The sequence below is a fragment of the Pogoniulus pusillus genome, chromosome 10 (assembly GCF_015220805.1).
Source record: "Pogoniulus pusillus isolate bPogPus1 chromosome 10, bPogPus1.pri, whole genome shotgun sequence".
Taxonomy (NCBI): Eukaryota; Metazoa; Chordata; class Aves; order Piciformes; family Lybiidae; genus Pogoniulus; species Pogoniulus pusillus.
Window position 1 is genome coordinate 24,155,714 of NC_087273.1, and position 14,281 is coordinate 24,169,994.

Below are 14,281 nucleotides of genomic sequence, written 5' to 3' on the forward strand. Positions count from 1 at the left end.
AAAAGCACATGGAATTCTTATTTTTACATTAAACAGCAACTTAAGATCCTCTAAGACACCAGCTGCCAGGCCCTCAGTGGTCAATACCACAAATTCATGTGAAATTGAAGCTTTTAGTCATCACTCAGAAGCTGAAAGTACCTACTAAGTGAAAGCTAGCTCTGTACTTGTCTCTCCTTATATACTCTTTTCATAAACACTTCTAAAAAAAGAGGGCACAGGATTACACAGATCTTTATTCTCACCACATAGTTTCATGTTCATTAAAGAGTCAGAGATCTGAAAATTCAAAGGCTGTGTACCAAGTCAATCTGCACAAGAAAACAGTCAGGAACAGGAGCAATGGTCTGTAAAGAGAAACACCCCAAATGGGTGGATAAGATGCGATAATGGTCAGAAGTCAAGTTGAAACAGGGAAGTCTGGAGAAAGTACTGAAAGATACCGTATGAATTAAAGAATACACAGGACCAGAGCAAAGTCAGGGCAGAAGTAAAAAGCAGCATGCATGAAAATGCTTCAGATAGGTGGCACACTGAGCAATGAAAGGAAACAAGCAGAATTGTGCAATACATTCAACAAACAGAACAGAATCCTAACCTTCTCTGTTCAATTTAACTGTCCAAGACCAACTGTAATTAGGTAACAAAAAAAAATTAAAATCACAGTGGTGATGGCAGAGAACCCCTCAATTCACAAAACTCACCCCACCACTATCATTTGAGCTTCTCTAGCAGTGTCAGTTCTACTTGTAGTTATTCTCATCCCCACTTTCAGCTCATTACAAGTAGTCCTGAAGACAGATGACACATGTTGTGTTCCACTTTCTTAGGCAGGTACTTAAAACAGTACTGCCTGTAATTCATGAAAACTTCTGCCTCGCAGGGCAGCCAGAACACCACAGCTTGGCTAAAGAAGAGAAAGTGGCTCTAGCACAAAACAGCCATTTTAAAAGAGAGCCTGCAATAGCTCAATATTGCTTTAATTAATTGCAGGGTGGCAGCCTCAACCAATTTCAGAATCATAATTCCCTTGCAATCATTTCAAGCACCAGCTGATGCAAAAAGAGAGTTTATTTCTGATATGCTGAACACATATGATTGGCGTCAATTAACTTCTCAGGAAAACAGAGAAAATAAAACAAGATTAATTTTAAAAAAAGGTTATTTCACTTCTGTTTCCAGGCAAATGTGGGTGAGGAAACCTAGTTTCAAATCGAGGCAGGAAGTGCTATTTAACATACAATAGAAAAAAAGTATTGTAGCAAACCACTCACAATGATGCTTGACAGTTACAACCACACAGTAGATGAAGCTACACTGGCTGCATCACCAGTGGTCCATAAGGCATCAGAAAACCAAAAAAGCAATGGAAGGGTAACATGACAGTAAATGCTGTTCTTCTAAGACCTATACACATACATTTTTTGAGTAGGCAGCAACATTTTCACCACTGTAGAAACAGCATCATGACAGATCTGCTGCAAAAGTAGAGAATGCTGAAAATGAGGCTTTCACCTGGCCTCTCCCCTGAACAACACGACATTCCACCACAGACATTCCTTTAATGCACTGAGATGGAGCCTGTAGAGCCATGGAGGCAAGCTGTGTAATATAGGCAGCTTTGCAGTGGGATATCCATTTGGAGTATTTACTCCTTGATTCTTTTGTACTATGGGAAAAAATACATGTTATTTTTGTAATAGCAGTTGTCCTTGTGCATTCTGCATTTAGGACTTACAAAACTATAAAGCTTAAAGGTTGAAAAGCACTGTCTTGGGCTTAATTTTTAAACAATTGCCCCATTCAAATGGACACACTCATGAAGTTCTGAACTCACATCTTTCCTAATGAAGTTATATCTAGTATGAAAATTGCTCTTTCCTGGAGAGAAAATAAGAAGTCTTCTAAAGGTTATGGAGGAGGGGAAAAAGGTAAGGTTTCAGAATAAAACAGCTTCTTGTGTATATAGACAGAGAGATCTAAAAAACTGAAAACTCCCTCAAATTCGCACACAGCAAATGCACAAAACTGAAGCAAACCAAAATTAGGATTCATTCCACTTGGACTTACATTGTTCTTACAGAAACAGTGTTATTGTAGTCATGGTACTGTATGTGTGATTAGTAAAGTTAGTGGTAGTATCTTATTAGAGAAATAATCATATATAGAAAAATATACTACTTTGACCCAAGCTCGAACAAACCAGTAAAGTTAAATGCAAATTGAGAATTAATTCTCTAGCAGAGGAGCTACTTGACAACAGAAATCAAGTATTCCTGGTATAGAGGCAGCGTTAATGGGATTTTTTTTCCTCCCTGTTTTCAAAGAGAAAGACAGGAAGCATGCAGTTTGCAGGACAAGGACAGGTCAGTAGTGGGAGGTAAACCACCGGTGTTCTCTTTCACTTTAACAGAATTAAATTCCATGGTATTTGGGTTAGTCTTTCAATATGTGTGCTATTTCCTTTAAGAGCTTCTTGAGGAACAAAGATCCTTTTCATCTGACAGATTTCTGTTTCCTTTTGCACCTGTAATATCTGTATGAGGGCATGGCTGTATGTTTTAGCTTTCTACTGCCGGTCTAAAAAATTACCTTATGAAAGCACTTGTACTGATTTGCAAGTTTCATACATGCTTGCCATTTTCAATTTCCATAAATGATATTAAGTTAGATGCTTTTAAAAAGTTATGGCACTTTCTGTATTCCAGCAGCAATTTAAATAAGTAGTATTTACTGAATTTATGATGAAAAAAGATAAAAATCCAGTGAGTCCAGGATTCCAATCCAAACAATACACAGGTGACAGTGCAACTATTTGAAGCCTCTCCAATAAAGCTCCTGTGAGAGCTGGAATATCTGGGTGCCCAGAGCCTGAGAAAAATATTGAATTTAAAACAAGATGTTTTGAAGGTTGGGAGGAAATAAAAAAGCTTAGCAATAACTTCAAGATGCTACAGAGAACTGGGGAGCTCATTTGTGTACTCAAGATAGGCTACGATGCCAACAAAGCACAGAATGTTGGCATTCAAGCTGGTGACCTTAACAGTGTGTAAGTTGCCGATTTGCAGCGTATGAAAAAATGTGTGATGATACCTTCCTTCACCTTACAGCAGGTTTTTCCAAAAGGGGTTGAAGGACTATTTTGATGAATTTTAGAAGTGTTCATATACCAAGTTCTCACTTTCTCACTGAAGGTCTGTCTCAGTTCTCTTCCTTCACTGCTTTGGAAGGCTGGGGGGTGAGGGGCAGGGGATGCAATTGGGGTGAGGAACTGGAATATCAGGTTTCATAACACAGCTGATGAGTAAGCAAGTTGGCATCTTTTAAGTTCCAAGATGAACACACATTCAGCTATCACACTGTATTTCCCATTGAATTACTTATTTCTTGTTTTCTTTATTCAAAACTTCCCAGAAGATTCTGAAAGACTCAATTAGGAGATACCAAAATTAGGATTATCCAGTACTTCACTGGAGATGGCACAAGTTTGCAAGATTTATGAAACTGAAGAGCATTAAACACAATTCTGAATTAATGTCTGTCTAGAGTATTGACAATTCACCCTGCAATCCTAGAAAAACATGATTACCTTTTCACAGACAGCATAAGAGAAATATCAGTGGTCCAAAACCATACTTCACATATTGAGAAGTGTAAATAACATTGGAATTCAAATACTAGATCAAAGGAGGAGAGGATAGATAGTAAGATCTGCTTCACAGAAAACCCTATTCAAGCAGTGAAAGAAAAGACTAAATTTAAAAGTCACAACTTGACTCTACTGGAAAGTTTTCACTAAATTTTAAGTTAAACTAAACATTATGATGATGATTGACTTCTTTCAAGGTCCATTTAATTTAATAACAAAACCTGATTTAACTACTGTTGCACAGATAGCAGTATTCTTCTAAGAGCAGTAAGGGGGTTTCAATTCTGAATCCTAGTTATGAACTTTGTCATGCCTCACTTCTGTGGCATTTTACTTAACATTTCATAAGGGACTATAAAATATTTTGTGGCTACATAATGTGAAGCAAATGCTGTACAGGACAAAATATTAATTTACTTGACTGCACCCTACATTCTAGTAATATTTCCTCTAATCACTGTATGTGCTTTTCTGCATTTTCTGTTTTTCTGTAATTGGTTTTGCTCACACAAACAAAATCAAGTGAATGATTTTGTAAGCTCAGATTTTCAACTGAATACTTTAAAAGCTACCTTATATTAGGTATATGTGAGATTCAACTACTCAATGTGCATTATTTGTACCACATTCAGTGTGACTACAATCTCCATGTCCCTACAGATTGTCCTCAGCTTTTCCCACTAGTCTCCACTGGGTCTATTACATGGAATAATTAGGTAGAAGTTATAACATTGTGTCAAACGCCATTCCCACATTTCATCACATGGCCTGGAGATACATCATCTAGTTTAAGTCCTTCAAACAGTTCACCCGCAAGTAAAGGACAGTTCTACTGGGACCACATTGTTTTGTTTTGCTCATGTAGCAATTGCTGAACAGTCAGTCAAGTCAGAAGATAAATCTGCATCTGCTTCTATGGCTGGACTTCTTCTAATGCCCAAAACAGTCTGCATACACTCATACTGTACAAGAGCACCAACATACGGTCTCACAACTGCATCTTCCTTCGGCCTTGGACAAGGAAGTTGAATTTTTTTCTTTTCACCTTATATTTGTTTACATAATTTGTTTTTAAGAACACATGCCCACACCCTTTTTCTTCACACCATCTATTCACTTTTACATAAACTTTCACTAAACTCTATTATGTGGAGATACGACGACACTTCTGGCCTGAGTTTTTTTGAACCTGTCTTTCAAACCATATTGTCTAATGAAACTTTAGGAGGATGTCAACACTTAATAGCCTGATTCCACATAGCTGCAAAGTTTAGAATTTCAAATTGAAGAGTTCCTACCCAAGAAAAATAATTTGTCCTTTTCCATATTGCCCTTAAAACTTAGACAACACTCAGATTCTTTGAAATTTGCGGTCACTAGTCACAACATGGTGGGTTTCTCCAAAATACTTCCATGCGAACTTTGGATATAGGTTTAAACTCACTGACTTACACATTTTTTTGGCACAACTGCACCAAAAACCAAAGGTCTACCTCAAGCCTTTGTGAGCAACTAAACTGAAAAATCTAAAGACAGTATTAGGCATCTTAATGTCTTGTAACTACATCTGAGTGTACAATAATCTGCTCTCGCTCATCTCTCACCCTGCTGGAATAAAACTTACTGCTGCATGAAGGACTAGTAGCAGTCCCTCAAGCCAGGGTACCACTTGGAGAAGACAATAATCTTAAACATATGGCTGGAATAGAACCCAAACTCATACCAAGAAAGAAGTTTTGGTGGACTTCCTCTGTATTCTCATTCTCTGCTTCTACAGCCCCACCTTTGCTTTTCTATTTCTCAGGTCTCAAAATATTGCAATTTTGCTGCAAATTTAACCATGAATATTGAATGATTGTTTTGACTTTGCAGAATGATTCAGCTTTGGGTGAAGTTAAAAAGAAACTTCCTCCACATTTTTTTCTATTGGTATTCAAAGCAAACCAGTGGGAAAAAAAACAACCAAACAATACATCTCACCATGAATTACAGAAAAACTTTCTTTGTGTTCCAGGCCTTCTCATACAAAAGCAATGAACTTCCTAAGTAGTCATTTTTAATTGTTCTTGAAAAAAATTAAGTATCAATCAACTTACTTCCCCAGACCGGAATATCTTTGCTTTCAGCTTTCATCACAATGGAGGCAAAGGTCATAGTTACTGGAATGGCATCAAAGTAGGAAGAATGGGGAGCCACAGTTAATATTGCTGCTTCCGCCGGCAACGCCCGTCTGCCTTTTACATTTATCCAGTGGAATCCACCAGCAAGCCACATCATTCTCATAATTGCTTTCAGCAAAATATCCACTATCCTGTAAAGAGTTGATAAAACATTAAAATTGGAATTTATTTTATCCCTACATTTTGACTATAACTATTGAGTTTCTTGTATAAAGTAGCTAATAATGCTTTCTAGTAACACCAAAAAACTCTAGTAACCCAAGTCATGAATATTGCTGGAATGCCACAATTCTGATCCTTGGGTTTGAGTTTACCAAAACAAAGCAGTGGAGAAATGTACAGCTGAGATTCTCAAAACACAGGGATGCCTATAGACCACATCTGGGAGCTTTGGAAATACTGAATTTCTTTCTCCATTTCCTCCTAAGATGTTTTGGGTTGGTCAGGGAGCTTGTGTTAGTATGTGGGTTTGGGCAGGGAGTGGGTTGGGTTTTTTTGTTTATTTGGTGTTTTTTCTGGTAGAGTTTTGTTTGCTTGGTTTAAAAACCTGTCTGACTTTGAACCAAGAGATTGTAAAAACCAAACATCACAAAAAATGGATTAAATGGAGGATGAATAATCTAAAAAGCTTCAAAGGAATAGTATGCAAGATTGAAAGCAGTCCATTATTCCTTCAGTTATTATACTGATTACATTTAATTTGGAATCACAAATGGCATGTCTCTGTGGTTCTCAACATCCTTCCCTCCTGTGATGCAAACCATTCAGATAGCCTCATGCTAGTGTCAGCTCCCAATTTAAAAGTTCTCTACAGAATGGTGATACTTCCCTGCTCCTCAAACAGCAGTTTTCACTACCTCAATTGGCATTCTACTATCAAAGCAAAGACAGATTTATTAATAATCACCAAAGAATGGGGCAAGCCCTCAAAAGCAACACCAGTTTTGTAAATTCATCAGTGTAGCTAACAACAGAGGGAAACAATTAAAAGAAACAAATTTGAATGTTAAATTTGGGCACATTTCATAGTGTCAATCTTCATAACAAGAAACTGACATTACAGGAATAACTGAAATTGAAGGATGCCACAGTAAAGCTTTGTATTACATCCTCAACAAAGATAAGAGGCCAGAGATGTTCTTTTTTTCTCCCTGTATTTCTTGGTTTATATGGTAAATCAGTTAAGGTATTTTCAGTTTCCTATCAGAGGAAACTGCTTTAAGTAATATTTTGGATATTTTCTCTTAAGAGAAAAGCAGGTCTGTGGGACATATCAAGTATTTCCAATCTTTGCTATTTCAAACAGATGAACTAAAGAAAGATTTTCTGAATATTTCACTGCATCAGTGACTCACTTTCGCCACCAGGAAAGGGGCTTTACAAGTTCTTGCTCATCAGATCCCATTGAAGCAATGAATGCAAAAGGCCAGGCCAGCAACATCATAAAAGCAGCAAAAAAGAGTCGTATTGGAAACAGAGTCAAGGTCATGAAGGCAATCTGCAAAAGCCAAGACAAATGCATTATTTTAACACAGTCTTAGCTGAGAAAGTGAACAATTCCTAGAAACCAATCTTAATTCTTAACTCCAAAATATTTTATGTCAAAACCAGCAGAATACACTTCAATTGCCAACACATAATTGCACTGTATGTGTGACAATTTTGTATTTACCAATTTTAATTATAGCTGAAGCACAGCACACTTTAAAGCTAATGCATTCATCACTTTCCACACTTCTTCAGACCCTAGTTTGTCAGTGAATACATCCGAATGTTTTTTTTTTCCTTTCTGCAGCCTCATATTAAGTAAATACTTAGCATCTCTGTGTTGTAAATCTTACTGCACTAAAGAGAAGTCAGTCCATCACAGCAGCTCCCAGTCAGTGGCATGCAATTTTGCAGCAGGGTACATTCACATGGCAATATAGGACTCAACCTGGAAAGATCTCCCAGGACTGAGTAGGCACCAGTTCCACTGTAAACACATTCTTGGAATCTGAAACTGTGGGGAACCACAACAGAAAACACTGTGCAAAGACCCCTGGACAACCATCCAAATATATGTATGAATTCAAGTTCCAGGTCTTGGCTAACAGGCACAACTTCATGGATTGTTGAGGTCCTCCAGCTGTACTCTCCTGGGAAAGTGTGGTGAGCTTATTTGCGTCTGCATCACCTCCCAGCCCTCTCAATAATGGAGAGCCCATTCCAGGCCAGTTAGTTCTCTAACTTTGGTGAAAAACACGCCATGTTGAAGCTTCTCCTACAGTCTCTTGAAAACTTCTCCTAAAAGTTAAGCCTTTCCTGAGCTATTTGGAGTTGTTCCAAACTGTCCTCCAGCAAACACAACTTAGCAACTGTGTGTGCAATTATCCACCTTCTCCAGGAAACAGTTCTAGGAGCGAAGAGTCTCATCTCTTAAAGTGGAGGAGGGTTCAGCTTCAGATGACTTCCTCTTAGAGGGAACTGAAAATACTTTGAAGCTGACTGAGGTAGTACCAAACCTCCATCAAGCTGTACAGTGGAAGCTAGCAGAAGATGAAGACAACAATATGAAACAGAAGAGTAGCATAAAGAAAGAAAATTGAAAAGTAAATGTATTACATATTCACAGGTGCACTAGATGAGGTAAAAAAACACTTTTCAGTACCACAATGGCTGGGCAAGGATGAGCAATGAGGCATAACGTGCTGCCTCATATTGTGTTTAATCTGACGCATCTCCAGGATGCTGTGGAAAGCATTATTCATGTTCTTCTTCTGTTCCCTGATACAGATGTAGTCATCATGCAGCTCAGTTTTTGTCTGATGAGTTAGTTGCTGCTTCCTCTCACTTCCTAAAAGCAGGGAAGATACAGCAAGAGAAAAGCCTAATGTGCCCATATCCAAGCCCTAACCTATTATCTCACTGCAAAAAACACATCTTGCAGTGATGGTTCAGAATGGCACTATCATAGCACAACCACCACAGTCTCAGTCCACAAAACAGGATTCCAGTCCCTGGGTGAACTGCTTCAGTTTGCAGAACTGAAAGAAAAAAAGACTTCTTTTTTATCCTCTTAGGTAAGCCAGTTTACCAGATGAACAAGTACAGCTTCCTAAACTGTAGTGGTCAGACAAGTACTGGAGTCATAACAACTCACGCAACTTGGTCCATAGACAGGGCCACCACGTGTGGCAGCAAATAAAGGAGCATTCACACATGCAAACTGCAGAAGAGACACCAGCTGGCTTCTAAGCTCAAAAAATTATAAGGACCAGCTGCCAAGTAAAAAAGGGGGAAAAAAAGTACACGAGGACATAGTCCTCTGGAATTTGTACTCTCTCCCCGTCACTCCTGAAAGCCAAGGCAAAACTGAGTATCGGATCATGAAGCACTCAGCCCTTTGCACCTCTGTAGCAACCCTTTTTATCGAGATCACTTTAGAGCCACACCACAGAAACAGGCAGTAGTTGCATCCATAAGGTCACGAAAGAAAACATGGAAAAGGCCTCCTGGTCTTCTGTGTTCAGAGAAAGTGGTCAAAATGACCAGCAAAAGGCAGTTGCAGGTTACACAGGTGCTTGGGCTCTGGCTGTGATGTAAGTCTTGTTTTTAGCAGATGGCACCTGTCCACACAAGAAATCTGGAAAGACAGAGTAGCATGTTCAGCACCTGAAGGTGGTTAGGAATCAACAAAGACACTAACATCTGAAAAGTGCTTCAGTCTACATCTACATGCAGACACTTTCCTATTTAAGAGAGTTTCTATCCTGTAAAATCTACATACAGTAGCAGTGTCAGAGCCAGACAAAAAGAGGGAGAAGATTCTGTCTCCACTGGCCAGTCACAGATCAGAATGGAGGACACATAACACTCCTGGTATCGTGCTGTTACAGTATTACACCTTATTTCTGTGTACTTAGGATATACCCCCAGACATGTTTCCTATTACAATTACAAATTTTATCTGGTAATAACTTGTATGAGAACACCAATGTTTTGAGATAAATTTTAAAAACCCTAAAGGCCCATCTGGCATTGTATCTTGGGAGGTTCATCTCATGACTGGTTTTCTCAAAAGAGAGGTGACTACAGCTCATTTAGTACCTGCTGGTCTCCAGGATCCCACTTGGTTTTTCATCAGTTGCTATGTATGCTGTGAAAGGCACAGAAGCAAATGGTCTTAAAACTATTAACAGAAGGCTGCACTGGGACACTGCACTCTACGATAAGAAGAGATTCAATCTAATGCAAGGCAAGTCACTTAAACAGGTCTATTTTTGCCTTGTTTAGAGACTCTGCTTTCAGACTTGAGTATGAATTCACAATGAAGGCATAAAAATATGAACTTAAGTCCTTTTAAAGTTCTCTAAAACACAAGTCCTACGTACCTAAGCACTAAGCAAGAGAATGATAGAGTATCCTTGTTTCTCCTTCCTTATCTCCCTGTTTCTCATCTTGAAAGTCAATCACAGAATTAACCAAGTTGGAAAGGACCTTTGAGATCAAGCCCAGACTATTACCTAACACCATCTAATCAACCTAATCATGGCACTAAGTGCCACATTCAGTCTTTTTTAAAACACTTCCAGGGACTCCACTACCTCCTGAGAAAGACCACAATGGCCAAGCACTCCTTCTGTGAAGTATTTTTCCCAAACATCCAGCCTAAACATCCTCTGGTACAGCTTGAGACTGTCCTCTTGTTCTGTCACTGGTTACCTGGGAGAAGAGACCAACCCTACCTGGCTACAATCTCCTTTCAGGTAGCTGTAGAGAGCAATAAGGCCTCCCCTGAGCCTCCTCTTCTCCAGGCTGAACACCTTCAGCTCCCTCAGCCTCTCCTCACAGGGCTGTGCTCCAGCCCCCTCACCAACCTTGGTGCCCTTCTCAGGACACGTTCAAGCATCTCAGCATCTTTCTTAAACTGAGGGGCCCAGAACTGGACACAGTACTCAAGGTGTGGCCTAATCAGTGCAGAGTACAGGGGCAGAATGACTTCCCTGATCCTGCTGGCCACACTATTTCTGATACAGGTCAGGATGCTGTTGGCCTTCTTGGCTATCTGGGCACAATGATTGCTCAAGTTTAGTCACCTGTTGACCAGCATCCCCAGGTCCCTCTCTGCCTGGCTGCTCTGCAGCCACTCTGTCCCCAGCCTGTACTGCTGTATGTGGTTATTGTGGACAAAGTGCAGAACCCAGCATTTGGACTCATGAGAACTCATGTTGTTGGATTCTGCCTACCCATCCAGCCTGTCCAAGTCCCTCTGCAGTACCCTCTTACCCTCCAACAGATCAACACTTGCTCCCAACTTGGTGTCATCTGCAAACTTACTAATGGTGGACTCAATCCCCTTGTCCAGATGATCAAGGAAGATATTAAACGGGATCAGGCCCAACACTAAACCCTAGAGGATACCCCTAGTGACTGGACATCAATTGGCTGTGGCACCATTCACCACCACTCCTTGGGCCTGGCCACCCAGCCAGTTCTTAATCCAGCACAGAGTGCAACCTGTTCAAGCACAAAGTTGAATAAAAAAAGTCTTTGAAATTACAGATACAGTGAGAAACATAATTAGAAAACTAGTTTGCTCATAAAATTTACAAGACTTTTTATAAATTAATGGTCATATACTGAACAGAGAAAACAGATAAACTGCAAATTGCACATCACAAAGTTTCTTTCTTTTAAATCTGAGACACCACAGCTTGCTCCATACTTTTACTTCTTCATTACCATGACACCTATAACCTCAATTCACCAAAAACAGCACTGAAGAAGCCAGGAACTAATCCCTCCTAAATTCTCCAACTACCTGCTTTCAACTCAGTTTCCTGGTTAGCAATATCATGCAGATAAATACAGAAGTAGAAATTTCCACCTGCAACTAAGCCATCTAACAGATCATTGCTGCAGAAGGTGGTCCTATTCTCTCAATCCTCCCCTTGAGGCAGCTCTAGCATTTATCTGAGCTTGCAATGAGCCAGTATAGCTCATTAAAGAAAAGCAATCCCAGCAAAAGGAAACAATCAGAACACAGAAACACACAGTAATATGATGGTTTAATGAGCCCAGTCAGCTCACCAAGGCACCAATGGAGCACCAGCACAGGTGCAATAGAAATGTCAGAAACACAAGAAGCAAGGAAAACAGCATTGTGTTGTATTTAACTGTCTGGGAAAGAAAGCTACAAACACTGCGACACTTCCAGTAATGCTTCTGCCTGTTCTGTAGAGGTAATCAAGAGCTTCTACTTCTGTGACAGGTGACCAAATGATGTTAGGAGGCACAAAATTCACATCTAGTGAAGTCGTGTTTTTCTTTTAAAAAGAAACTTTTTATTACAGTACTGAAATAAAACAGGTAGCTTCAAAAAATGACCCTCTGCTCTCATTCTCAGATCAAGGTAAAATGACCATCAGAAATGTTTCCAGTAGAAATACTGGAAGTGGAGACTCAGTTCTCAAATAGCCTTACTGAATTTAAACTTCTGCTATCTTCCGGTTTTATAAAACTAATAAAAGATCATGTGAACACTTTCTTGGCACTCAAATTGATTTCTTTTTGTTGTTGTTCTCCTTTGTGGTTGTTCAGTCCTCTCACTTTCTAGCTTTTTTCTTCACTCCTGTAGTCTCAGGATGAAATGTTCTAAAGCTCTTTGAATACATTAATGAGGAAAAAAGCTAATTTAATCTTTTACCGAGTGCAGGATGAGGGAGTGATGAGGTAGTAGCAAAGATAATGGGGCTATCTGGCAGACCACCAGCAACAGAAAACAGACAATGCAGTCTTGTCTCCCAGTCCCCTATGCCCATCAACCTCTTCACTTCTAGTGCCCACATTCTTCACCTTCCTCGATGGGTTTTGCAACCTTAGAACTCACGCTTGCAAGATTCATAGGTCAGACAGAAATACTGGACACAATATGCAGCTACAGTTAAATAGGAAGTGAGTTTGGCTGTAATACTTCTCACCCAACTCTCTGTAACATGCCAGAAATGTACAGAAGAGAACACATGCTGCTATAAGACACTGTAAAGCTCCACATTCAAGAAGCGTCTCGTAAGTGGAACAGTTCCATAGCTCTTCTTTAACAACTTCTATGCTGAGTTCAATCAGCAAAGACATCTGGAGAGCACCACTGAGACAAAGACAAAAATGTATCACAATTCTGCATTTCAGCTTGTGTGCTTTTTCCTCACATAAAAGTGAAATAAAAGGGCAGCAAGAACTCTGTGTTAAAGAAGTCTGTGCTACTGCACACCAACAAAAGATTGTTCATTTCAGAAGGAAGAACTAGACACATTCTTTGGCCAGGCTATTCCTTTGGTCTATGTCCTGTAAAAAAAACAATAGAGCTTTAAATATATCTCACAGCTTTTACTGAAAATAGCAAATCCTTGAAATCCAGTGGCAAAGCTAGTGTCTCATACACATGTACATTTCAGGTCACACAGAAGCAGGAAAGTTCTACAGTTACTTCACTGGTGAAGCAGCAATCTTAAGACTAACAGCGGATCAACAATGTTTGTAACTCCTATGAGACTCAATACTGCAGAAACTGTGGAACTGATACTCTGCTCTCCAAACAGTATTTAAAAAATTCCTCAAAAAGGATACATTAACACTGTGAAACAAAGAGAGTTATGGTTATAATTAGACACAATCCAGGTCCATATAATCACATGCTCTCTTTCCTTCTCCCTGCTCCCTAAAATAATTCTCACTCATTAATTACATAAAATACATTACTTAAGGAACAAAGTAAGGTTACACGGAAAAAAAGTCATTAGAACTACATGAATGAGGCAAACAACACAAACCTTTTTTCCCTTCTCCCATTCAAATAACAATTTATCCACAAGGGCTAAATACATACTGGGAAGCTTAGATAAAACAAATAGAAATCTTTTCCTCTGGAGTCCACAGCGAATTCCTTGGCTGTGAGATGGTTAACTTGAGACACAATCCAGTGTTTTGCAAGTCAAGCCATACAAGTTTTAAGTATCTGGACAGCAACTGGGCAATCTAATGATGAATTTAACTCGGAATGTACACTAAATTACATCAGAATCTAAAATGTCTTGATCCAAGAGGTTCCATATTACTGGATCTTAATTTCCATGTTCTTAGAGATACTATAAGGTGGTAGGTCCTCAAAGCAACAGCTTTAAGGAACTCGAGTATTTCAGTGGTGAAAGTACCAAAACCGGCCAACTCTGTATTAAGCGAGTCTTCGACGGTACTTCTTCGTTCAGCAAGTGACCCAGATCTTACCGAAAGCCTCTGACAGGGCCCGTGCACTCTGAATATCTAACCACCTACTGCTCATTGTATGAGGCAAGTGAGACAGAGGCATGGACAGGAAAAAGACAACACAAACCAAAGCCACGCAACTGCACATTTACATTTTAATACTGATCCCTGACATCTCACGTTATCTGCACCAGGGATAAATTAGACT

General features: G+C 39.4%; 1 protein-coding gene across 1 annotated transcript in view; it reads right to left on the reverse strand.

Annotated features, from left to right (window-relative positions):
• LPCAT1 (lysophosphatidylcholine acyltransferase 1) overlaps positions 1–14,281 on the reverse strand; it is a 70,006-nt gene that overhangs the window by 54,663 nt on the left and 1,062 nt on the right. The window contains exons 3-4 of the mRNA XM_064150051.1: positions 7,185–7,327; positions 5,746–5,960 (exon numbers count right to left, since the gene is read on the reverse strand). Coding sequence (XP_064006121.1) covers positions 5,746–5,960; positions 7,185–7,327 — 358 coding nt within the window. The remainder of the gene's footprint in view (positions 1–5,745; positions 5,961–7,184; positions 7,328–14,281) is intronic.